Genomic DNA, 26,187 nt, shown 5'->3' on the forward strand with positions numbered 1-26,187 from the left:
TTTTGTCTGAAGGAGAGTCCTGGTTTCCCCAACATTAGTGAACAGAGTGATGTTTGAATGAATCCAGACTCTGACCTCTCTTATCCAGACTCAACGATGACGCAGGAAGAGGGCGCTAAGTGGCAGCCTCCCATGCCCACTGACATCACCCGCCGTAACATGAGGCTAACTCTATATATTTTATAAACATTGGGGGTTTTCGTGGGGGAGGGCGGTACCGAGGCGCAGTGGAGAACAGACGCAAAGGGCTAATGTGCTGGATCAGGCTAACATCACATTTCTTTCGCCCGCAGCACTTTCAGGGAATTTCAGACTAAGCCTTGTTCCCTCAGCACAACACTGAAGGGTCTTTACACCACAGTGTGGATGTCTAGCCAGTTATTTGACCTCTCACTGTCAGACAACTTTGGGTACTCCAGTTGAAACCATAATATGACTGCCATGGGCCAAAACCTCACTTCCTTAGAACTTTGCTCAGAGCAGAGCACCGTCACTTCTCAAACATTATAGAGAAGATTAAATAAAAGACACCTTGTGCGTTGTATTACTGGAGGATAGCAGCCATGCCAAACTTGAGGTCCTAATTCGCAGCTGGGAAAGATGTGGTTCATATATCATATTTTGTAGGGCATTCCTGAATTTCCTCAACAGTTGCACTCATGACGAGTGATGACCAAGGGTATTGCTCACAGGCACGCTGACAGTAGTTGAGGGCAGAGCAGGATTACATTGGACAAACTTGCTCCTATGACTTGGCAGTTCAAGATGAACTGCTGTCTGGTCCAGAGATACTAGCATTCAGGCCAGTTTGTCAGAGCAGACTCAAAATGAAGCTGAAAGCCAGAAGACTTGTCTTGGCCTTTTGACAAATGAGCATAAATGAGCAGAAAGACCTTAGCTAAAGGAGTAATGTATAACCAGAGAAGATGACTATGACAGGAAACAAATAGGCTACATTGCATCACAGTATTATTTTAAAAATGAAGAATGAATTTGCGTTGTTCCGTGGAAGTTATGTTACCTGAGAGATCTGTTTAGCAGTTGATGCTTTGACAGTTGTTGTCACTGCCGGTGTGAGCAAACTGTAAGATGGCAATGTCGAGGAGCAGCACAACATAAAGGGGCCATTAGACTCCTTTAGTCTTGTAGCATCATACAGTAGATCACTAAACCAATCTAATTTGATACATTTTCTGTCAATCAATTAACCAATTATTTGATTGATCGTTTCACCCCTAAATTCCACTAACGACTGCTTGTACTCTAGGAGAAGCCGTTTTGTCAGGGTTTGCAATAAACTTGTTTCTTTTGCCAGAAAGTGGGACCAATGACACTTTGACAGACTGAACTCATCCAGCAAAACAGACCTGTGTTTGTTCTCACATTTTGAGATTTCAGTTTTCCTTCACAACGGTGACAATAAATAGGTGCAACAGTGTCACTGTCTCTCACCTCTCTCGCCTCTCCCCACAGGGAGAGGCAAACCTGCAGGTTCCCTCACATTACAATACAATATAAATCACCACATTTTGTTTTCCTTCTCTTTTCAAACAATGTGTCTTATGGTAAAAGCAAGAACACTAGTTCCCTAATGGTGGGAAAGTCACGTTTTGCACAAAAATCTTTTCATCCTCTCAAATCTCTTTTTCACTATATTGATATTTTAAATGGGCCTGGAAGCTTGACGAGACATTCAGTATCTGTAGCAGAGCTGATCACTTGTCTTTTAGATTCAAGTTGGCCCTCATGGAGACGTTGAGCCTCCTCCCTTCATCTGGCCTGAGTGATCAAATGGGCCATTCTGAAGGGCCGAGGGAAGTTTTATAGCTCCCTAGTGTCCATCGCCTCAGCACTGCAGCACAGCAAATCAATAGTCACCCTGGCCAGATAGCACAGTGGTCTATCAAGGCATATTGAGCTCCTGTTTTTCTACAGCTATCTCTCATGATGGATCATGCATAAATGGTTATTGCTATAATTATGGGAAAGAAACCCACCTCAAAAGGAGCAGACTGCATAAATGTCCATCTTAAAAGGTAACAAGTTACAGACTGAAAAATCTTATATTTCTGAAAATATGAGCAGAAATATAGCGATCATCTGACTTGTGTCTGATTGGGGTTTAGCCTTCTTATATAGATTTTGATTGGAAAGTGTCAAAATGATATCAACCAACAAGGAGTTGTTTGCAGTGAATCCAGGCTCAAATTGAGTTAGACGTAAACACTGAGAGTATACAGTAGGCTACATTTGTCGAGAAACCTATACGGTATCATGGTAGCATCTGGTTCAACAACTGCTGGTTAACAACGTTTCCAACGGCCTCTAGTGTAGTGAGTGCAGCATTTAAAACAGGGGATTTGTCAGTGGATGTAAAGATGCAAAGCAGGAGGGAGAAGGCGTAAATAGGTATCATCATGTCATGTCACATTAAGAATTCCGCGCCTTCTTTGTGCCTTGGTGTCTCGCCTTTACGCTCCCAGTCAGTGAGCGTAGTCATGCATACTTTACTGGAGCGACAGGAATGTGCCAGGACCAAGCTCTCTGACAGAAGGAAAAACTTGCTCATTAGCAAAGAAAGCAATGACAGAAGGCAGATAGAGACCGACAGATGGATGGCTGGATGGATGGATGGATGGATGGATGGATGGATGCTGTTACAATCACTAAAAACATGTATAGCTTTTCAAAATTGTGAAATGACATTCAAATACATTCATGGAGTCTGATTCCATGAGTGATTCTGCAATGCTGTGCACGATGAAAGGAATTTGAAAGAATTCATACATCTGCTGCATTGTACCTTGTACAATGCAGCAGATGCTTAACCTACTATGCTTAACCTACTGCAGTATCTGACCTTGCCTGATGTACAAGATCAACTCCTTTGAGTGGGAATCAATGCTATACAGGGACTGTGTTAGTCTTATACTGAGCTGTCTGTGCCAGTGTTATCGGACTGACTATAGGATAATAACAATAATAATAATAATGATAATGGGTAATAATAATAATAATAATAATAATAATAATAATAATAATAATAATAATAATAACAACACATTTTATTTATAACGCACTTTAAATTTTTGCTACAGGGTTGAAAAACAATGGCATACAAATAGCAAAGGCAAAACAAAAAAAACATATACAACAAGACAACATAAGACCCTTCTTGGGGTAAAAAGTGGATTAAAAACTAATTAAGAGGAGCAGAAAGAATGGCTAATGAGAGGAGGGGTAGGGCAAATGGGAGGTCTAAAAGGTTGTGTGAAAGTGTGAAGTCAGGGTCTATTGGCATGTAATGACAGTTGAGATGGACATGAAAAGAAAAGTGGGGGAGATAGTCAGGGGAGAGGTTCTACAACATCACTCAAAACTGCTCAGTAAAGATCAGGCAAAGAAAATACTTTTTGGAATTTGGAAAGTGCTCTTCAAGGCTGAATAATTTTCAAAGGTGGTCTGTCTGTCTCTCTGTTTCTTTGTGTCCCTTTCTGTCTCTCTGTCTGTCTCTGTCTCTCTCCATTTTGTCTCTCTGTTTCTCTGTCTCTTTGTCTTTCACTGTTTCTCTGTGTCTGCCTCTCTGTCTCTCTTTGTTTCCCTCTCTGTTTGTTTCCCTGTCTGTCTGTCTGTCTGTCTGTCTGTCTGTCTGTCTGTCTGTCTGTCTGTCTGTCTGTCTGTCTGTCTGTCTGTCTGTCTGTCTGTCTGTCTGTCTGTCTGTCTGTCTGTCTGTCTCTCACTTGTACTGTGTAACATATACACCTGCCTGTCCCTTCAGTGTTTGTCAAATTATCGTATTATGTTTCAATTCTATTCGTCTATGTTCCTGAATCCTCGTCCCTATTTCCTGCCAGTCTGTTATGAATCTGTACTTCTACAAAGTGATATACATAAGGCTTTTGTGGTGCAGGTGTGCTGGTCCAAAATAAGAGTCTTGACAACTCCTCAGATCAAATGGTAATCTAATCATTTATTTTTCATTGGTTGAATGTTGTGAGTTTTGAGTTGCAGTCGTCAAACGTTAAAATGTCAGCACTCACTGAATAATAATACAATTGTTAAATAAATCTGTTATGAGGCACGTTTTATGGAGACACTAAACACTGCATGTGCAACATTTAGTTCCTGGTTCTGCAGTAGGCAGCAGCCTATATCAAATATGTGAGTCCAGCTTTGGGCTGCATCTTCAAACTGAGAGGTTCCTGAGGGACTGGCTGATAGTGGAAGTGGCCCTGAATGGAAGACACAGCAGGAGGAAATAACCTCTGCATCTCCTCTCATCAATATTACAGACCCTTGTCTCTACAATACAGTGGAATCTCAGCCTCCTTTAACCCTTGAATAATGCATGCCTTAAAAAAAATTCCTTTTTTGCTCAAACTATATTGCCTTTGGTGCAAGTGGTCCTAGGAAGAAGAGAACCGGTTAAATGGGACAGGGGTCAGTAGTCATTAGAGATTATTGAAGTATAATAATAACCTATATACAATAAATGTATATTGCAGCTCAGCTGTTGAGGTTTCTCTCAAATATCCAATAATGAGGCTGGCAAACCATGGCCCATAGGCTATATGCAGTCAACAAAACCCCCATTAAAAGGTCATCCTGTACTGAAGGTCACCCCACCGACCCGCGCCCCCCCAGTTGAAAGAGAATCGAGGTTGACCATAATGACCAGGGGTTTTCTAGTCCGGGGACCACCAGTGGTCCTTGACGGGGTTCCAGGGGGTCCCCAGCCAAATTAATAGTTAGCAACCAAATTGACCCTTATATGTCTGTAACTCTGAGAGTGTACAAATGGAACCAAATGGGTAACGCGTCCATTTGGTTCCATTTGTACACTCTCAGAGTTAAATGAACACTGATGATGGTGATGATACAGTGTGTAGATTGGGACCCCCAATAAACCTAAATGGTTGAGTCCCTGGCATATCTTTTCAAATGGGGGTCCGTGGGCTAATATGTGTCAATTTGGGGGTCCTTGACGCGAAAAAGGTTGAAAACCACTGATAATGACCATGAAGGCACAGCGCGTTGTTTTGACGCATGGCCACATCGTGCCCTCACATCACTGGCAATGAATGCGCGCGCCTCTGCTGTGGGTCCCGCGCTCCTCCGCTGCACCGCTGTGGCTCTGATGGTGATGGGACCGGATGAATGCGGCGCTCAGAACATCCCACCAATTAATAATTATAACCAGCCAGTCCTCTTTGTTTTGCTATCATATGGATCTATAGTGACCTAAAGTGTTTTGTGTTTAGGCAATGAACGGAAAACCTGGACGGAACGCAGGCGACATTTTCGTCGATTTAGAAACTGGCGTCGCTTTTGTCTCAGTATTATTATATCCCAGAGAAGACAGTGTAGGATATGGTTGCTCCGGAAAACGAAAGTCACGGGAGACAAGTTGACATAAAGCACAATTTTGCTGAGTTTCCCGTCGGCGCTCCAACTTTTTGTCTTTTTCACAAACGTTTTGGCGTTTGGAAACTTCTTGCCGCTTTGGAACGGCGTGCAACTTTGGAATGTGATTGCAAATAACAGGCTACGCGCGAATAAAGACAAATCACACAGCTTTGAATAATCTTTTTTTTTTGTTATTGATTCAGGATCACATGTGATGTGATGTTCCTCTCCCCGCTTAGCCTTCTCTTCACCCACATGAAACTCTACCTTCCGATTGATCCCCAGGCACGCTGAGTGCCCCACAGGAGCTGTAGTGATGGAACTATTCAAATACTTGCTATAGGTAAGATCATGTAAATTTGTGAGAAATTGCTTTTTGTTACTGTCGTTACAGTTGTCTCCAAGCAACACATTCTCCCAGTCCACGTGTGCTTGCCAGTTGCCACCACTTTAACGCACATGTAACTAGCCAAACGTGTATGTAAAGAATATAATGGATATTAGGGATAAATAATTGTGTGAGAAAATAACTGATCTGATGATCTGACTTTTGCTTTAAGTCTTTACATGCTGTCGTGATCACTGGGTCTCAATATCTTCGCTGAAATGGCATTCTCGGCAAAAATGAGCAGCTGTCCTTGGTGCTGATTTATATAGCCTCCGCACGCCTGAAATCTGAGTACAGTGATGGTGCGTGAGATGTTAGTAGGCTACCTCCCGTTCTGTGTGAGCAAGCGTGGACCTTATGAGATAGTACCGTGTTAGCCTGGTCTGTCTGGACCCTATCAGGGAGTAAAAGGAACACGCACAACTGTGTGTAAAAAGAAAAGAAAACACCACACCATTATAATGTTCTTATTTTGATCGTAAGACCCAATTACTGAACATCAGTCTCCAGGTTTTCGTCAGAATATGTATGATACTGATTTACTATGACACTATGTATGGCACATTAGAAGTCCACTGGTATGCGGTTCTCAAATGTTTTATTTTCAAGGACCCCCATAACTCTGAGAGTGTACAAATGGAACCAAAATGGACTCTGATACACTCTCAGAGTGACAGACATGTAATGGTCATATAGGCCTATCTCTCTATGTGTTTGTCTACATCAGGGGTGTCAAACTCGCGGCCCGCGGGCATTTTGCGGCCCGCGGAAAGGTCCAGTGCGGCCCGCGAAATACTTTTACAAATAGTGAATTGATACTACCTCTAACAGACAGAGTCGGAGTTTACACGTTGCCTTGCTGAGCGTCCAAGCAGCTCTCCCCCCTCCCCCACTGGCTGGCAAGTACCTCTGATGGCCCGGTAGTCAGCCAACATTCCACAGCCAGCTGTGGACTGTTCTGGCTGATTGGCTCGTTAACCGTCTATTCAACTAGCTAGTATTCTCTCTCTCTCTCTCTCTCTCTCTCTCTCTCTCTCTCTCTCTCTCTCTCTGACAGACAGACAGACAGACAGACAGACAGACAGACAGACAGACAGACAGACAGACAGACAGACAGACACACACACACACACACACACACACACACACACACACACACACACGAAGAAAGGAAAGGAGGAGCTCGCACTATGAGCTTGTAGATCTGCTATTTTTGAAAAATCATGGAAATCTTTACAAATGTCTCCTAAATCCTAACAGTTTTCTGAAACACTTATGTTGCTATAATATGTGGTTCTCTAACTTTTTTATGTCTATATATATATATATATATATATATATATATATATATAATATAGTTTCCTTGTTGAAGGTATGCCTGCATAAAAAGAATGTTGTGTACAGTGATCTATAGCTGAAACCTGAGAACAATGGGCACACATTAGCTAACAGAAACAAAAAATGTAAATGTTATTGGCCGTTCTGATGAGAACATTATCATAACCACACACATTACCTCACACATTACCAGGTAATGAATTTAATTGTTGTATTTCAAATGGATGGGCTCATTACAAATTGCATTGTTTGATTTTAATGTAAATAATTAAAGTAGCTAATCTTCATAAAACATTTTTTAAAGTGATATACTGTAGTTATAGCAGTGACTGAGATGTAGTGGAGTAGAAGTAAAAGTTCTGGAAATTGGAAATACTCTAGTAAAGTAAAACTCAAATCTTTAGGTACAGTACTTGAGTAAATGTAATTAGTTACTTTACACCACTGTTCTATAAATGTAATTATTTAACCACCCACACACATTACCAGGTATTGTTTAACTTCAAATTGAATTATTGTACTTAAAATGGTTTATAATAATAATAATAATAATAACAAGACAAGACAACAGATTGAAAAACAATGCTGTATAACTGAATGCGTGTGAGCGCGCATGTGCGTCCGCAACTGGTTCCTGCCCACCTCAAGTCACCATTTGACCAATCTTGCCCGGACACCAAAATGAGTTCGACACCCCTGGTCTACATCATTTTGTATGTCCATGGCAAAAATAGAATCTTGGCAAAAATGTCCACCACAAGCCAGCATGGCTATAACCCCTGGTATTGTGTTATCCCATATACAGCCCCATTGTAATGCATTTTATTTTATTTCAATGTGGACTTCAGGTTACAAGCAATCAAGAATCCAAAAATAAGCTATTGTACTTCATCACTACAATAGTGTGTGTGAAGTAGTTATGCGACTACATGTGTTTTTGTGTGTGTGAATGCGTGCCTGGACCATAGGCAACAGTTTAGAACAGACTGAACTGGACATTTCAAAAATCTATAACATTTCATACATCTTTGCTTAGAAGCACAGAACGTGGTGAAAATGTATAACTTTCTCTTGGCATGCCCTCATCCGAGGACATTGACCTTTGGAGTGTGTGTCTCTATCTGGTGATTTGTGTGGGTATGATGATGCTGACTGGCTGCAGACAATGACTGTGTGGTGTGTAAATGACTCCATGGACCCGGGATACTGATGTCCCTGTCATCGTCACCATGGAAACAATACAAAACGCTATGTGTTGGATGCTTAAGGTGCTGATTACGACAGGGGCTTTGACTGAGCATCAGCTTGTGATAATAGAATCACATCTGAGAGACAAACAGACACGTTCTGTCATGTCCTGGTACCAATTTTTGAAGATTGCTTATATTGCCCAAGCAATGTTGTCCTATTTAACCTGAAATTAAGAAGAAGATCTCCCCAAGTGTTTGTCATTGAGGCGAGGTGTACGGTTTGGTTCTCCCAAGGGTTATGACATTTCATTCCTGCCTGTGTGTCTACTTTAGTTTGGCTTTATAACTTGATATGATGGATAGCATTGCAGGATTGGAGGTGAAGAGGCATGTGACCCAAGCACATCACCTTACACACGCACGCACGCACGCACACACGCACACACACACACGCACGCGCACGCACGCACGCACACACACACACACACACACACACACACACACTGTGTGTGTGTGAGTGAAACACGCATGAATGTACGGTTTCTCGTGAATCATGATAGAAATTAAGTCATCTTGTGCACATTGTCATCTTTGTCACTTTATCACTTTGTCCTTTCTCTGCCTTTGTCTCACCCTTTCTCAGAAACACGATCATGTTCTGAGAATCCAGGTATAGTGCTATAACATCTCACGAGTGGATTGTTGAAATTCACAGAGAGCCTTTCCCTGTCACAGCCATTGGCTATTTTGGGCAGAATGCCTTTCTCAGCTGTACAACTTTGCATGCATTAGTGCGTGATGGTCCTGCAATGTGACATGGACTTCTGTTCTCTACCATGTGTGAGCCCCCTCATCAGGCTCACACAGCCTGGAGAGATGAAATGAGATAGCATATGGATGTGGTTTAGTCCACCGTTTCTCAACATTGGGTCCAGGGACCACCAAGGGGTCCAAATGGACCCTTTACGTGTGTGTAACTCTGAGAGTACACTTTCAGAGCTAAATTATCATTGAGCATTTTACAGTGTGTAGATGGGGGTCCCAGAGATCAAATAAAAAAATAAAATAAAAATAAATAGTATCAAATGGGGGTCCGTGGCCTAATGCATATCAAACTGGGGGTCCTTGAAATTAAAAAGGTTGAGAATCACTGAACTGAACTATACTGGAACCCCAATCTACACTGTAACATCCTCACTGCTTATTTAACTCTGTAGTAGAGTTCCCGGCCGGGACCTCTATGTGTATGTGCATGTATGCTAATTAGTCGGTTGATTTTTTATTTATTTATATATATATATATATATTTTAATTTTTTTCGGGTCCAACATTATGGTAATTGTTTGGGCCGGGCCCTGTTCGGGCCACCCGTTTGGGCCCAGTTAGGGCCGGGCCTTAATTATCAGGCCTGTTGAGAACTCTAGCATGTAGCTCTTGCCCTAGCCTTGACGACCGGCTAAGATGCCAGGTCATTTGTAGACCTGGCATCCTATAGTGTGTGTAGTTTCAATGTACAGATTGTGGAGTTTTTAGTTATTATACTTTTTAGTTTAGACTGATGATAGGTTATTGGTTTACCTATGATCCTAGATTACTATGTCTATGCATTTGATGTATCACCTTGTGTTTTCCTTGCTTACTGTAAATCTCTCTGCTAAAGGCCTAAATTGTATATTGTAAATTGTAAATGGAACCAAATGGACCCATGACGGTCCTTTTGGTTCCATTTGTACACTCTCTGAGTTAGACTCGTAAGTGTCCATTTGGACCGCTGGTGGTCCCCTGACTAGACGCTAAGAGCCACTGTTCTAGTCTGCATCCTCCAACTAAGCATCCCTCTCATTGCCTGTTTGAAGAATCATTTGAATGAATGAATCAACCAATCAACCAACCAATCAATCAATCAATCAATCAATCAATCAATCAATCAATCAATCAATCAATCAATCAATCATGAAGGAAATTAAATGAAGAGTAAGCTGAGACATAACAGCCTCTTTTTTTTTGGGGGGGGGGGGCTTTTGTCACTCTGACTTTGATAGGATTTAATTCCTCAAAACCTGCTTCTGTTATTGAGATTTTGGCCTATTAATGACGACTAATGTCGCTCAAAATATATATTAAACACATTGAAATCACACCAATCTTGCCACACTTTAGGCCCATTATATGTGTGTGTGTGTGTGTGTGTGTGTGTGTGTGTGTGTGTGTGTGTGTGTGTGTGTGTGTGTGTGTGTGTGTGTGTGTGTGTGTGTGTGTGTGTGTGTGTGTGTTATTCATCAGAATAACATTTGATGAAATGTGGTAAGGTTTGTGTGATTTCAAGGTGTTTAAGATATGTTCTAAGAGGCATCAGACTTCACACACGGGCACCGGTCACGAGGACGTCCTACATGAACATGCACAGGATGAGTACAGGATGTACTCAAGAAAGATGCAGGAGCCCAAAGCACCAACAAGCTGGCCAGATGTATGGAGAACCGGGATGACCGGAAGCGACGATGGAGGGCTCGTCTGAGGACGACCTAGAGAGAGACTTCAATAACAATCATGAATCATATCTCATTACCTCAAATCTTACCTCTTCTTCACGTCACCCTGATTTATCCTTCTCTCATTTATCCTCTCCCTCTCCCTTCCATCCTCCTGTCTCCCCCTCCTTTCATCTCTTCTTCCAATCTTTACGTCTTCATGTGTTTCTTATATCCTCAACCTTATATACTCCCTCCCTTCTCTAAATCCCCCCCCCCCCCCCATCTCTCTCTCTTCAGACTGTTGATGGAGAGGCATTCGAATGTCAGCTGGTACCGTGGTTATCGCAGGTGGAAGTCTGGCTACAGTCATCCTACTGACCATTGTAGCTGTGCTGTGTTTATGTAGATTGCAGGTACGTCATCATACCCGTTGCACACTTAAGATACACCTCGTCCAGACAAACACAGATTATTTGGGAATACTGTGAATTCAGACAATGTTGAGGATGATGAAATCACATACCTCAAGTTCAGCTTCTAAAACACAAAGACACTCATGCTGTCTCAGCATCCTGCAGTATGACTGACCTTGAAACAATCAATGTACAGCATAGCTCATATTTCCTCACCTATGCCCCCCACCCTTGCCATTACCAACAGTATTACTGCTGTAAGAGGGAGGAGTCTGAGAAGGGGGAGGAGGAGGAGCCAGCGCTCACCACCATGTCACCGTCCCGCTGCCCGCTGGCTCCAACCATGCCACCACCCATGGCTCCGTCGACCCCCTTGCCTGCACGCTACAGCGACGAGTCCGAAATCTACCCACCCACCTTCCTCACGGAGGCCAACGGGCCTGCTGGCTACTCCCCTCCTCCGCCCCCACCTCCGCTGGTCCACGGGCCACAGAGGTCCCACACCTTCTGCCCCTCGTGCGCTCGACACTCCCTGCCGTTCTACCTGCAGCACCCTGCAGAGAGACTGTGCAATGGCGGCCGCAGGATCAGCTATAGGACTGTTCAGCAGCAGGAGCTGGACCTGCCTATGGACATGGCCAGCTTCTACCAGAAGCTCAACCTCATCCGCTCCGTCACCATGAGGGAGGTGGTCACCCACAGCGTCAGCACTGATGTCTAGAGGGAAGAGGGCCGGTGCTGTGGGTGCTGTGGAGTGCAGGTTTGCACTTCGCCGCATGACTGCGTCACTCAAGCATTATGTATTTTGGATGGCACGGCCATGCAGCAAAGTATAAATTAAGCCTTAACGTGGAGCACCAAATGGTGAGGGGAGGCGATGTTCATTTCCAGATTACACTGGGTGTATAGATTCATATGCAACCACTCAAAGTAAGAGGTCTTCCGTTGGACTTTGCTGCCTCCATATTGGGCCTAAGATGCACATGGAGAATCAGGAACCTTTTGGGTATGTGTATTGCCCCATGTAATGTCACTCCCATCAGAAAGTGGACCAGTATTACACGTATTTGGTGCACTAAAGAAGTCATACTGTGGCTAAAGAGGCGTATTTACAATTCCCGGGGGGAGGGGAAATACTTTTCAGGGGGGGGGGGGTGTTATGGTTAAGTGTCTTGCTCAGGGACACTTCAACATGTTGACTAGGCGTGCCGAGGATCAAACTGGTGACCTTCCGCACCAGACAGCCTCTCTACCCATTCAGCTACAGCGGCCCTGTAAAGCATGGTGCACTGATGCAGCAGTAAAATTGTAAAGTGGATGGAATTGCACACGCAGACCCTCAGCTGGAGAAGAGGAGGGTTTTTGGAGAGTAGTGTAACACTGTACAGCATAAGTACACCCACTCTTGAATTCACCTATGTTGTGTCTTTGTCTTTTGTGTCATTCATTCACTTACCACTGTGTGAACTTTGTTAACACTTGGTTTCCTTTGAAGTACAGCATATGCACTGAAATAATATATGATTCACAGTCCCAACAAAGCAAAGTACTGTGAGTATGTGAGTGCTCACTTTAATGTGGGAACGACTGTTTGTGTTAAGCTGTGGTGCACAGTAGCGCAGAATATGAACTACAAAAACCAAGGGCTCTAAAAGGCTTTCAATTACGAACTGTGATTTCATAAATTTCCTGACACACACACACACACACACACACACACACACACACACACACACACACACACACACACACACACACACACACACACACACACACACACACACACACACACTATATTGTATACTGTATGTGAGGTGAGTGATAAAAATACTGAGAGGGTGATAAGCTTGAACTGATTGGTCAGTTGCATTATCTTTCCTAGTAGAGAATATATGGCAGCTGACCAATCAATGCAGCTAAAGTGCCACCACCTGCTGAACTGGCGAACAAGGCTCCTCACTGCTTAAGGAACTCGACATGTCATGTACAGTACATGGACTACATTCGGCCACCAAACACTGTCGCTGCGGTCGGATGATGTGGTCAAATTTGCAGTTGAGGAGACACTGGAGTTTATGGGGCTGGCAGCCAGCAGCACCTGTGTTTTCAACCAACTCCCTCCCTCCACTTGTAAGAGAATCCCAGGGAGACTACCATTTTGTTCACCAAAAAGTCCTGTGTTGATCAAATGCTATTTTCTCATTGTCGTTATGAAGAAATAAGGCTATTGTTGATAAAGATATTATCACCTAGCAGGCATCCGCCCTGCGTTCGATCAAGACAAATGCCTGGGTGATAATATACAGATATGATATTCAAGGTCTGTTTACCTCAAATACATTATCCAATATCTCCAAAATATAGAGGATCCATTCTGTGAAAGTATTACATACTACTACTGTCCTTTAAAAGGTACTATAACTTGTTTCAGTGTTGCGTAGGCCTAACTAATGATTTTGTAAGAGGATGTGTTAATCTTTTCAAATAGTAAATATTTAATTTTGGGATCAAATGCTGTATTATTGTACAGGGTAAAACAATATTTAAAGCTATATGAAAACATATTATGTGGATATTATAATAATAATATTAGACCCGATTCTATCAGTTCCACAAAGCCGAAGTAAACATGAGTGTGTTTTTTGTTTCCTGTGTAGGACGACAGAGAGAACCTGTGTATTTCTTCTGTGGGTGTGATCTGCTCATTTATTTAATATTGTCTGTGAGTGTGCCCTGTTGCCTTTGTGCAGAACCTATGACATAACTTTGATTCAAATTCTTTCAAGGGTGTTTGCTCTGAGGCTGACCCTGCCCTGATGAAGGGCAGTTAGGTCAATAGAGCATCACAAATGGGTAGAAGCTAGGGAAATTCAAAGGCGTTTTGGTTTTGGTTTCATGCTTTTTCTTGGCTTGCATTACACTTAACCACTTTAACCCTGGTATCCCTATTTTGGCCATATCATTATAGGTGAATATAAAAACAATGTTGCCCCCACCAAATGTGTAAAAATAGCTGATCTACGAGCTCACAACCCACGTTGTGAGCTTCTATATTGGCTATTTTTGCTATTCGTCTTACGATGAAGTATATAGGGCTTAAGTGGTTAACCCAGCTTATTATTATTATTATTATTATTGTATTAATAATGTATAGCTAAAAAGTATTTGTCTCTTTGAAGGTGAAACTAGCATACATAACATATCCTACTGTACAGTAGATGAGGGTTTGGTGGTTTTATTTCTGTAGAAGTTGTCACAGGGGCCAGCAGATGGCATCACACCCTGTTTAATGCATTTGCATTTCTGTTCCTAGTGTTAGTTACTATTTTACATTTTTCATTTACTGTACCAATAAAATGATGGGGAAAAGTGCTGGTGTTTGTGGAACATCTTCTCTAAAAAAGGGTGGCCATGTAAGAGTGGTGCAGAGAGAGTGCAATGTAGAAAGAAACTGATCTTATTAAGTTAGTGATTTAAACCCTATATTAGTGGGCGTGCGCTAACTGTAACCATGATACTGACATCATACTGACAATGATACTGACCATGAAACTGACATGATACTGACTATAATACTGACATCACACTGACCATGATACTGATTACTGACCATGATACTGACATGCCACTGACATGAGATTGACCATGATACTGACTGTGATACTGACATCATACTGACCATGATACTGACATGATAATGACAATGGCACTGATGCTGTCAGTAACATGGTCAGTATCATGTCACAGGTAACAGGTAACATGGTAACATGACAGGGCCATTACAGCCCTGCCCTTCAGTGCTGTGAGACGGACCTGATGTGACAGGGCCTGACATCCATACAATCTTTTTTTTCTCTCTCTGGGAAGTAGGCTAAGTTGGCTAACAGTTACATAATAATCACATACTAACAGTCCAGTTTAATGTAAAATATGATATCTGGAATTCAATTGTTTTTGTTTTCTAAATTATATAAGCAACACAATACACAATAAAAAATAAAGCTTACATTTTAATTGGGTGTAGGGGCGGCAAGAGTCTAGATATTGGATAGGGGGCACTGGCCCAAAAAGGTTGAGAAACACTGCTCTATATATACTTGGTTGACCGGGATACCCAAGGGCTCTATACTAGATCTTCTAATATTTCCCTCTACACCAATCTCTTTCTCCCAAAAAATAGCCGATCTAGAAGCTTACAACGCATCGCATTGGGACTGCTATTGCTAATCTTCGTGCCAGAATTGGGATGCTAGAGTTCCAGTAGTGATTTTATTTATTAAGACAAAGACCATCGTCAGAATTTGTAACCTTTTAATGGAAATACAAGTCAATACATTGAGGATTTCAGTTATCATCAACAGTACAAAATGTCAATACTTTTGTACAAAGAGGTATCAGGTATAGAAACACAGTACATGATAGTTATATTGACAAAAATGACACATACACTATTGAATACATTTCAATCATGATTTCAAGTCTCAGGAATCTCTCTGTCTCTGAATGGAATAACTTCAGTCTATCCCATACATTCCTGCTTGTTTATATTCAATACTTCTCTATGGTCATCCACAAACCAAAAATTGGCATTAAATAACATGATTAATACGCATTGGTTGGCATCAGGAAGGTCATGATTAATGAAAATGTGTTATGAATAATAAATATAATATACGCCCTGCAAGCAGGCCAAGCCTTACAGAGATGCCAATGGGCACACCCCAAAAGGCAGGGTTTACAATCCAAGATTGGAATCGTCAGCTTAATATTGGGCCATGATTTTCTGTGCCAGACACTAATTTGAAATAGACTTAAATAATATTCATAAACAATATCTGTATTTAAATATTCTAGACATGCAGTATGGTCAGCTGAAAAATAATTTAATAACAGCAGTGAACACTGCTTATTATGCTTGTCATGACATCTCTACACCTACTCATTTCACCAAGACACATTCCTGTGCATTTATTGTACTTGGTGAATAAGGTTGATTCTCATTCTGCCCTAGCAAGTGACATTAGATCACAGAATCCCCATTCACTCTTGCACCATGTTTTCTCTAGCCACACCCCTTGTCGATTATCACAAACATTGTACTATCCACTGGAGCTCTGTGGAGAATCTGGGCCTTGGTAATATTAGGCCCGGTGGATGGGGGGCTACTTGAGGTCAAAGACACTTTGGAATGACAATGAGGAGGAAGGAAGATGGTTGATAGAGAATAGGAGTTGTCGGAGGTCAGAGATCGAGCTTTGTGGGTGTGTGACAGTCGTGAGAGAATGGAAGCCTTGAGGGTTAGGGGTTGGATCGAAGGATCTCTTGAAAATGACAACATCCAACAGGGTGCACATGAAACAAAACACCACTGAATAGGAGGCAATCTGAAACAGTTTTCATAGAGGTGATTATGCTTTTTATTATTCTCCCTCTTTCACAGATGAGCAATCCAGACTATGGAGTTGTTCAATGATTATCTGGTTTGTTTTCTACATTATTTATTTTCGGAGAACTTGTCATTCACTGGCTCTGTTCAAGGCTGAATGTGTTTGAAGCAACCTTTTTTTTGCTATAGCCTCCGAAATAACGAAATGAGGAAAGCTCATACAGTAGCAAAACTGATTGCTTTATTAATTAATTGATAAACTGTAAGGAGATGAATTGAACAACAACTTTCTACGTTTTGTTTGTCAGTTTGTAAACTGATCTGCTGTTCTCTCCTTTAAAGTGTTTGGTTGGGTTGAGCGTAATTGAAACGGCATAATCCAGCACGTGGGTGTCACTCTCCAAAAATAACTGATCTATAAGCTAATGTTCATACGAGAGTATGAATGAAGCTTGAGGGAAGCGAGGTGTACGCCTGTCACAATTATAACATAATCGTCTAATCACAATTTTTGGAGATAATTGTAAATATTTTTGCATAATCGTTGCCATGTTGAAAGACTTTCACACATTTTCAAATATTAAAAAAGCTGAAATAGCAGATCTACAAGCTTACAACGCGTCACTTCGTGACACGTTGTAAGCTTGTAGATCGGCTATTTCTGCAAAAAAAAAATCAATTATTAAATATGTCAATAATTTCTTTGTATATTTCAGTTATTTGTCATATCTGCCCTGTGCAATTGATTACGATTACAAAGCCTAAAAGGCTTCATATGTTCCAATGCTCCATGCCAAACACACAATTCGCAATTATTTGAGTGACAATTAATCGTCAACTTAAATGTGTAATGGTGACAGCCCTAGTGAGGTGTAATCTCTCCCTATAAGACTAGGAGGAGGAGGAGGCTCGTATCACCCGGCAGGAATGGCAGCAGGCCTTGCTGTAGTACCAATGGCTGCACAGGTTAACCTTCAGTGCCAAGGAACAGTTAGTGGTGGGGCGGTCCTGGCAGCTCTCATCTGGGAAAGGACAAGCAAAGTCACGCAAAGTAGTAGTATATCGTCTCTGTGTTGGGTGGAAATCTTGTATGTCCAAAACTGTCATTTGTCTGGAAATGGAAAAAACAACCTGTGTTCCAGTGGATCTAATATAGTTATTATTTAGTCACAAGCTCCTGTTAATGCTTTACATTGGTTCAATATTGATAAAACCCACGGACACACTTCAAATCATGGTGCTTCCCTGTCATCTATGGTGCTTCCTATGGTGCTCCCCTGTCTTCTATGGTGCTTCCTATGGTGCTCCCCAGTCATCTCTATGGTGCTCCCCAGTCATCTATGGTGCTTCCTATGGTGCTTCCCTGTCTTCTATGGTGCTCCCCAGTCATCTATGGTGCTTCCTATGGTGCTTCCCTGTCTTCTATGGTGCTTCCTATGGTGCTCCCCAGTCATCTATGGTGCTTCCTATGGTGCTCCCCAGTCATCTATGGTGCTTCCTATGGTGCTCCCCAGTCATCTATGGTGCCTCCCTGTCTTCTATGGTGCTTCCTATGGCGCTTCCCTGTCATCTATCGTGCTTCCCATGGTGCTTCCCTGTCGTCTATGGTGCTTCCTATGGTGCTGTGGGTGGGAGGAGAGGTAAGAAAGGTGTTTGGTTGAATGTATTTTTTTTTTGTGACCCACAAACACAGTTCCAGTCTGACAGTCATCTCTAACCTAATTTATACTTTGTTGCGTGCCAGTGTCATGCTCCAAAAATAGTGGATCTACAAGCTCACAACACGATGCGCTATCAACACTGGCGTTCAATGAAGCATAAATCAGGCTTAAGAGATCTTTAGCCCTTGGTTGTTCATCTTACCTGGTGGCTCAGTGGGGCAGGGCTGTAGAGCACAGGTCTGTTTGGCTACAGGTTTAGTGAGGGGGTCACAGCCACGGACAAGCTCCCTGCTCTGGTAACACTTCACGTCTCTCATCCTCACACCAACACCGCATGTCTTAGTGCACTGTGGAAAAGACAGCATAATTAATGGCTGGCTGACTGACTGACTGACTGACTGACTGCTGACTATGAGATTCAATTCAAAGAGGCCTCACAGGTAGTTTGTGGTACTATCTGTGTAGGCCCTATAAAGAGAAGGTGCATTCGCCATCTGTTTTGAATAAGAGGTGTCATGTTTTGCAATTAATTAAACTTACATAAACTATTTATGTTATTAAGGCTTTGTGAGTTCCATTTAAAATAAAGTTTGACCATGACAGAGGCGCGCCGACTCAGTAGACCTTGAGGCCGAGGAGTCGCGCCCGAGCGCCTCAAGGCGCGAGTGCCCGCGGCGACCGGCCGATGGTCTGCTAGTCGACTCAGCGCCGTCCGAGTTATGTACCGATAAGCACAGAATCGTAAATAATATTGGTGGGGACTGCGTTTGCCCCACTGACTGTGTAATTAAACTTACATAGACTATTTCTGTTTTAAAGGTTTGTGATTTCTGTTTGACTGTGCAGGGCAGAGGCGTCAATTCTCTGAGTCATGGTAACCGCAGACCCTCGGATTTAAAATTATTTCCACTCTTTCTTAATTCCAGTTAAAGATGTGTTTACATTATATTTTATAACTAAGGGATAGGTGCTAAAAGGTTACAAGCTTGGAATCCAGTTAGCATATCTACAGTTCTGTTGTTCACACCTCCATTTTGGAAGACAATGAGCTCCCTGTTGATGGCCCAATTGCTGATGGCTCTTGGTATCAATGTGTCTTCATTAATATTCTCACTAACTCAACAATGAGATCTCCCACTCAACTATGTGGTTTGATGTAGGTGATCAACTCCATTGTTTAGTTTAGTGAGAATTTGTGAAGGGTTTCAGTTCTGTTGGGCAGTTTAAAAGTTTAAACCACCTGGATATTTTGTGCTAAGTCTTGTGATCCATTCTTTTTCATGGAATCTTCTCTGTCCAATTGTCCAGCGGTCATTGTATTCCAAGCCACATACCTTTATAGCCTCAATTCCATGTGTCATAAAGTGTTGAACAATTAACAAATGGGTATCCTTTTCATTATTAATGGTATATTTATGTTGGCTTATTCTAATTGCTATGGAGTTGCTCGTCTCTCCTACATATTGTAATCCACATACTTGGCAAGTAATCAGATAAACACAATTTCTGGTGTTGTATGTGATGTTCTGTCTTAGGATAATTATATTTTTGTTTGTCCTGTTTTTAACAGTTTGTTTTGGGCTAAAGTAGTTAGGCCTTGTCCTAATTACCTGGTTCCATGGTTTCAATTTGCTGTGGACCAAGTGGTCTTTTAAGTTTTTGTTTCTCCTGTAGGCCGAGATTATGTTGAAGTTCTGTAAGAGGTCCCCTCCCCTGTTTTCAAAGTTTCTTTTGATGGCTCTGTTTGCCAGTAAACTTTGGCTAGAAAATGTGGTTACTAAAGCTAGTGTGGGTTTCTCATTTCTTATTTTCACTTCCTGGAACGTGTTGTATGCTTTCCTGAGAAATGTTCTTGTATATCCACGTTTCCTTAATGCTGTGAACAGAGTTTTGTAGGCTTTTTCAAAATCTGCTGCTTGTGTGCAGATTCTCTTGAAACGTAGGAGCTGTGACTTGACTATTCCTGCAAAACAATGGGTTGGGTGGAAGGAAGTTTTGTGGAGCAATGCATGTGTATCAGTCTCCTTAAAAAATACCCTTAAATCCAGTTTGCCGGTGGTATTGAAGTCTTTTCCTTTGAAGACTGTCACATCCAGGAAGTCAATATGTTCTTTGTTAGTTACATATTTCACTGTTATTGAGGCATGATGTGTGTTTAGGATTTGGATGAACTGCTCAAATTCCTCTGTGGAGTGCTCAAAAACTCCAAAAATATCATCTAGAAACCTGAAATAATGTGTGGGTTTGAATCTGCACTTTTTGAGTGCGGTTTCTTCCCACAAAGCCAAATAAATGTTGGCATAAGATGGTGCAAATTTCTTTCCCATGGCTGTTCCACTGATCTGAAGGAAGGTTTTCCCATCAAATGTGAAATCGTTTTTGGTCAAATTTAATTCTAGCAATTTTAATAGTTCTGCGTCTGGTCTTTGTCTGTCAGGGTACTTTATAAAGATATCTCTGATTGCCTTCAGCCCCGCCACTGTGTTTATATTGGTGTACAAACTGTCAACATCTATTGAAAACAAAATGGCCCCCTGAGGCACTGTGATGTTTTTTATTTTATCAATAAAGTCATATGTATCCTTAATGTAGCTTGGATGTTTTACAGATAGTGGGTTTAAGTAGAATTCAATAAATTCTGCTGTGGCATATGTTTCTGAGTTACAATCCGAAACAATTGGGCGACCAGGTGGAATTTCATAAGGAATAGTCCATGTACTAGGATCCTTGTGGATTTTGGGTAAAAGGTAGAGAATTCTAGCTCTTGGGGAATTTTCGCCCCGTAGGTACTTCTCTTGTTTCTGATCTATAAATTTTTTCTTTCTTAATTCGGTGATGACACCCCCAACTTCTATTGCTGTTTGTTTAAAAATGGGTGCCTCCAACTCCACATAGTGATTTGAGTTATTCAACTGTCTTAAACCCTCAAAAACATATTGTTGTCTGTCCAAAATGACTATACGGCTCCCTTTGTCTGCAGGCTTAATCACAATGTCCTGGTTGTTAGCTAATGATCTTAGAGCTCTCACCTGATCTGTTGTGATATTATTTTTTTCTCTCAGGTGTCCTGGTACATTTTGTACTGTGGCTCTGTCCATCTGGATCAATTGTTTTAGGTTGTCCGGTATTTTGTCCTCCTCTGGTTCCCAGTATGATGGAAGGTGGAAGCGCGGAATTTCCGTGTTGTTTCCAACTCCAAAATGTGTAGCTAATTTGAGTCTGCGATGGTATTTTGACACATCTATTCTCAAGCTTTGTGATTGTTGTTTGTAGATGTCCAGGGTGGGGACGAATGACAAACCTTTTTCCAAAAGTGTTTTCTGGTGTTCGTTTGGTCGGAAAAAATGAGACAGATTAATTATATCCGACTCCATAAGGCCCTGCCGGTTTGAGCTGTCGGGCCGTATTAGTTTAAAGAGTTGAGCCAGTGCTGTAGCATCAGTTTGGCTGTGTCTTCTTCCCAGTGGACGTTGTCTGATCCTGTTTTGAAGTGGGTTGCGGGCAATTTTGGGAGGTGGGGCTCTTTCTTTATTTCTTCATTTAGGCTTATCAGAATATTCTTCGGGTCAGTTCCTAGGCTTTCTGAGTAGTTGATTAGTGCTATGCGTCTGTCTGCGCAGGGGAATTGTTTTTTGGCTGTTGTGCGGAGTTTCTTCAAGGCTGTGTGGCTTGTTTTTCTAGTTCTTTGGTTCTTGTTGTTAATTCCCATCGAGATGATGAGGTGTGTGGCCGTCTCATTTTTCTCAGCCTTGCTCAGGACTGTTTCGGCCCATTCCAGGTTCATTCCAGAGTAGGATTCTATCTGGACTCTGTCATCTGTGATTGTCGGGATCCGAGACAGGTTGGAGTCTCCAATTATGATGATGTCTCGGTTTGGTACTAATCTCCATTTGTGTTTGGTTTCCTTATTTAAGCCTCTCCAGTGGCGTGGTTTTCTTGGTTCTGTCTCGTTGGTTTCTTCTCGTGCTGGGGCCTCCCTCTGTGTATTAGTGTCTTCGGTAGGTCCCTCTGGTATTGTCTGGTTCCCTTCACTGTTCCTCCTCTCCTGGGTTGTCCTCTGGGGTGTGTCTCTGGGTGGTGTAGTTTGCCCCCTGGTGGGATTATCCCTCTGTGGTTTGGGTGTGTTTCTTGGGTTCTGTTCTGTTCTGTTAGTGACCTTCTGTTTCCTTTGGTTTCCATTCGGTCCAATCTCTGCCCATGGCTCCTCGGGTGTTCTGCTGCTTGTTGTAGGCAGGTCTGGGAACTCTTCCTGTGTTAGTTCTACTGGGCCCTGTGTTGTTGCTGCTACGGTCCCCATTCCTCCAGTTGGGTCTTCTCTTGTTTCTACCGTGCCTGGGTTGCCTGTAGAGGGAAAGGAAGGAGGGGAGGACGGGGATGGGGGAGGACGGGGGACCTGTGGTGTGGGGTGTGTTGTGGTGTGTGCTTTTGTGCTATATAATTCTGTTACTGCTGTACGGGCTAAGCCCAGTGTCTTCTCTGTTAGGCGCCTTCCTAGATTTTTTCTTGCCCATTTAGTGGCAATGGAGAAGGCCCTGTCGTATTCCCGTGTTAAGCACTGGGATAGGTCCTTTTTTGTGTTTTCAATCAATGTGTTAAAGTGTTCTATTAATATTAACAAAGTGGTGTAAGACCAATTCTTTGCACTTCCTTGTAGTAGCAGTAAGGTTCTCTCTGTTGGTTTTGCAGGTTTTATAAAATCCATCAGTTCTTGTTCTTTTCTAGCAATACTCTCTGGGTATTTGTCTATGTTTACATTCTGTGAATGGTGTAGTGCAACAATCAAGTTGTTTATCCCTCTAATTGATTTGTGAAAATCATTGTTTCTCTCTCCATGTGGTGTGTGTATGTAGGTTTGTCTGTGCCTACCTACCTGGCTTACCTGGTTTGGTTCCATATCCCTCCTGGGATTGTGGTTGTTCCTGGTTTCTCCATCTGGTCTGGCTCTTTCCCGCCAGGCCTGTCCTTGTCCATGGGTCCGTCGGTTCATTCTCAAATGCATAAACGTTTTCGTACTGTTTATTGTACTTCATCAGATGCGATTCTCCGGGTGAGAATGAGTTCCTGTGTCTTCTTTCCTGTATTTATGTGTTTCTGTTGTGGGCGTGGCTTCTCTGTGGCCACTGTCCTCATTGGTTGGTGCTGTTGATGGCCCATCCTGCTGGGGCCCTTTGATGACTCATGTGCCTGTTTTAGGCCTGTTCATGTTCAGGCATGTTTCTCTGTTCCATATGTATGGTCTATTCTTTGTGTTGAATCTTTGTTTATATATATGTATAAACATGGTTAGGTTTTTAGGAAATGTTATAAACATTTTGCAAGCATGAATATACCTCCATGCTTGCAAATGTGCATAACTAAAGTTTGCTTTAGATGACTCCCCTCACAAAATCAGAGGTACTAGCTTGACTGACTGCTGACTATGAGATTCAATTCAAAGAGGCCTCACAGGTAGTTTGTGGTACTATCTGTGTAGGCCCTATAAAGAGAAGGTGCATTCGCCATCTGTTTTGAATAAGAGGTGTCATGTTTTGCAATTAATTAAACTTACATAAACTATTTATGTTATTAAGGCTTTGTGAGTTCCATTTAAAATAAAGTTTGACCATGACAGAGGCGCGCCGACTCAGTAGACCTTGAGGCCGAGGAGTCGCGCCCGAGCGCCTCAAGGCGCGAGTGCCCGCGGCGACCGGCCGATGGTCTGCTAGTCGACTCAGCGCCGTCCGAGTTATGTACCGATAAGCACAGAATCGTAAATAATATTGGTGGGGACTGCGTTTGCCCCACTGACTGTGTAATTAAACTTACATAGACTATTTCTGTTTTAAAGGTTTGTGATTTCTGTTTGACTGACTGACTGACTGACTGACTGACTGACTGACTGACTGACTGACTGACTGACTGACTGACTGACTGACTGACTGACTGACTGACTGTATGAGTGTTTGTTTGTTTGTTTGTTTGACTCATAATCAGAATGAGCATTACTTATGTTGCTAAGCATAATAAATGAACATCAAATTGTCTTTGTGGCATTGGTGCGACAACATTCAACATTCAATATAATGGCAGAGGATGCAGAGCAACTGGTCTGTGAGGTACTGTAATTATACTGAATATAATTAATAGGCTCGCATGGAACACGATAATGGGTCATCCTGAAGAAGATGGAAACATAGGATGGAAACATAGTTTTTTTTTGTTGATAATGAACATCTCTGGGAGCATTATAGCAGTGTGAGGGACTCTGTCTTTCTTTTTAGTAGCTTTTAGTCTTTTCTGTTCTGCACCTGCACCAGTGACTGGATGTGCATGTTCTATTTTTTTGTGTTTTCTTTTTTTTTTAATGTCACAATATGCCATAAGGTATCCCAGGGTTTGTCCTTTAGAGGGTGCAAAGTAGTATAAGATTGCGTACCGGTATACACTGTTGTCATTGAGAGCTTATGCTCAAGACACATAGAGGTTCACGTTACACTGGTGTAGGCCAATTCAGGCCACTGGCAAATCGAAGATGTTCCTTTTCCCTTTCCAAGCCCAGTTCCAGCAATCAGGATGTGGAACTGAGCCAGCACAGTAGGGTACAGCTCAGCTCAGTTCAGAGTGGTTAGCTGCAACAGTACTAAATACAGTAAATGTGCAAATTTTATTATCTCAATTTATGACCCATGTCATTTTGATATAACTTTGTCTGCTGTTATTGTGACAGTAGGCAGTTAAAACCAAATCCTCGTCACATTCTTTAAATTCCTGCAATAGGAAAGGCAAATGTCTCTGAAATAATTTGTATAGTTTGGGCAGATATATTTGCAAATGTGACCATAAAGCAAAGATGCCATTGCCATTGTGTGGCTAGCTCATCAAAAACATAGTACATTACCATGATTGGTGGCATTTTTAGTATGGGTGGCATTTTCAGTGTCGGGAATGAAGCTTCTAACTTATGCTCTATCTATTGGTCTATGCAGGGAAGGGAACCCAAAACCCTGGCCAGTCAATGCCACGTTGGAGCCATTGAGCAACTGTACAGAGGGATACGAAACCCAAACTTCATGGTCCCGGACTAGTCGATGAGCTCCACAGGACCAAAAGTGCCATTGTGTCACTGTCTGACACTATGCTCACCTCTGACCAGGGTGTGGTCTTTGACACTATGCTCAACTCTGACCAGGGTGTGGTCTTTGACACTATGCTCAACTCTGACCAGGGTGTGGTCTTTGACACTATGCTCACCTCTGACCAGGGTGTGGTGTACCACTTGAAGCACGGCCTCTCAAAGCAGGTGTTCTCCTCTTCAGGTTTCTCGCCTCCACCACAGGCCTCATCATCAAAGGTCTGGAATTTTCCAGCGGTGATGCCGGCACAGAGCACAATCCTCCGCTTGACACCGCGTCCACATGTTGTGTTACACTAGAGACAGACAAATAAGGTTATTTGTGCATTATTAAACCTTACTGAATTTAAGACAGCGATTATTCTGTCTATTTATCCAGCCATTCTTTTCTTCTTCTCCGTCAGTTTAACTGTTGCCAGTCTAGTGGTTAATACATTCCATACTCACTTATATCCCAGACTGGCAGCCTCTGTCATGATTTAATTAACAGATAGCATCCAGTGACCTTACCCTTTCCCAGTCCTGACTTATCCAGTGTGGACTGCAGTCTCTCTCCCCACAAGGGTGGATGGCCAGGGGCTTGTTGTCTGGAGAGCACTGTGACTCAGGAACCACGCGTCCCTCTGGGGTCTTACAGTAGACATGACGCACCATCTTTCCATGGCCGCACGACCCTGAGCACTGGCAGAGGTCGAAACAGGCAAAAGTCCAATGGTGATAAATAAACATCCGGTGACAACAGACGAATTTTGTAAAAGTTTCTTTCCCCAAGCCATCAGACTTTAATTAAACCCTCATCATTACATTTGGACTATCTATC

General features: G+C 42.4%; 2 protein-coding genes across 2 annotated transcripts in view; one reads left to right on the forward strand and one right to left on the reverse strand.

The window, feature by feature from the left end:
• Positions 1-11,116: 11,116 nt before the first annotated feature.
• On the forward strand, positions 11,117-11,930 carry fam163b (family with sequence similarity 163 member B; the record flags this gene model as incomplete). The annotated part of the gene is made up of 2 exons (XM_080432811.1): positions 11,117-11,209; positions 11,457-11,930. The coding sequence occupies 2 exons, from the start codon at positions 11,117-11,119 to the stop codon at positions 11,928-11,930; spliced, it is 567 nt and encodes a 188-aa protein (XP_080288937.1).
• Positions 11,931-17,337: 5,407 nt separating this feature from the next.
• Positions 17,338-26,187, reverse strand: part of LOC308088051 (ADAMTS-like protein 2) — a 28,661-nt gene continuing 19,811 nt past the window's right edge. Inside the window, exons 16-19 of the mRNA XM_080432394.1 lie at positions 25,878-26,048; positions 25,487-25,663; positions 18,459-18,603; positions 17,338-17,617 (exon numbers count right to left, since the gene is read on the reverse strand). Coding sequence (XP_080288520.1) covers positions 17,487-17,617; positions 18,459-18,603; positions 25,487-25,663; positions 25,878-26,048 — 624 coding nt within the window. The 3' untranslated portion in view covers positions 17,338-17,486. The remainder of the gene's footprint in view (positions 17,618-18,458; positions 18,604-25,486; positions 25,664-25,877; positions 26,049-26,187) is intronic.

Source organism: Gymnoscopelus braueri (assembly GCF_963280865.1).
Source record: "Gymnoscopelus braueri genome assembly, chromosome: 7".
Classification (NCBI taxonomy): Eukaryota; Metazoa; Chordata; class Actinopteri; order Myctophiformes; family Myctophidae; genus Gymnoscopelus; species Gymnoscopelus braueri.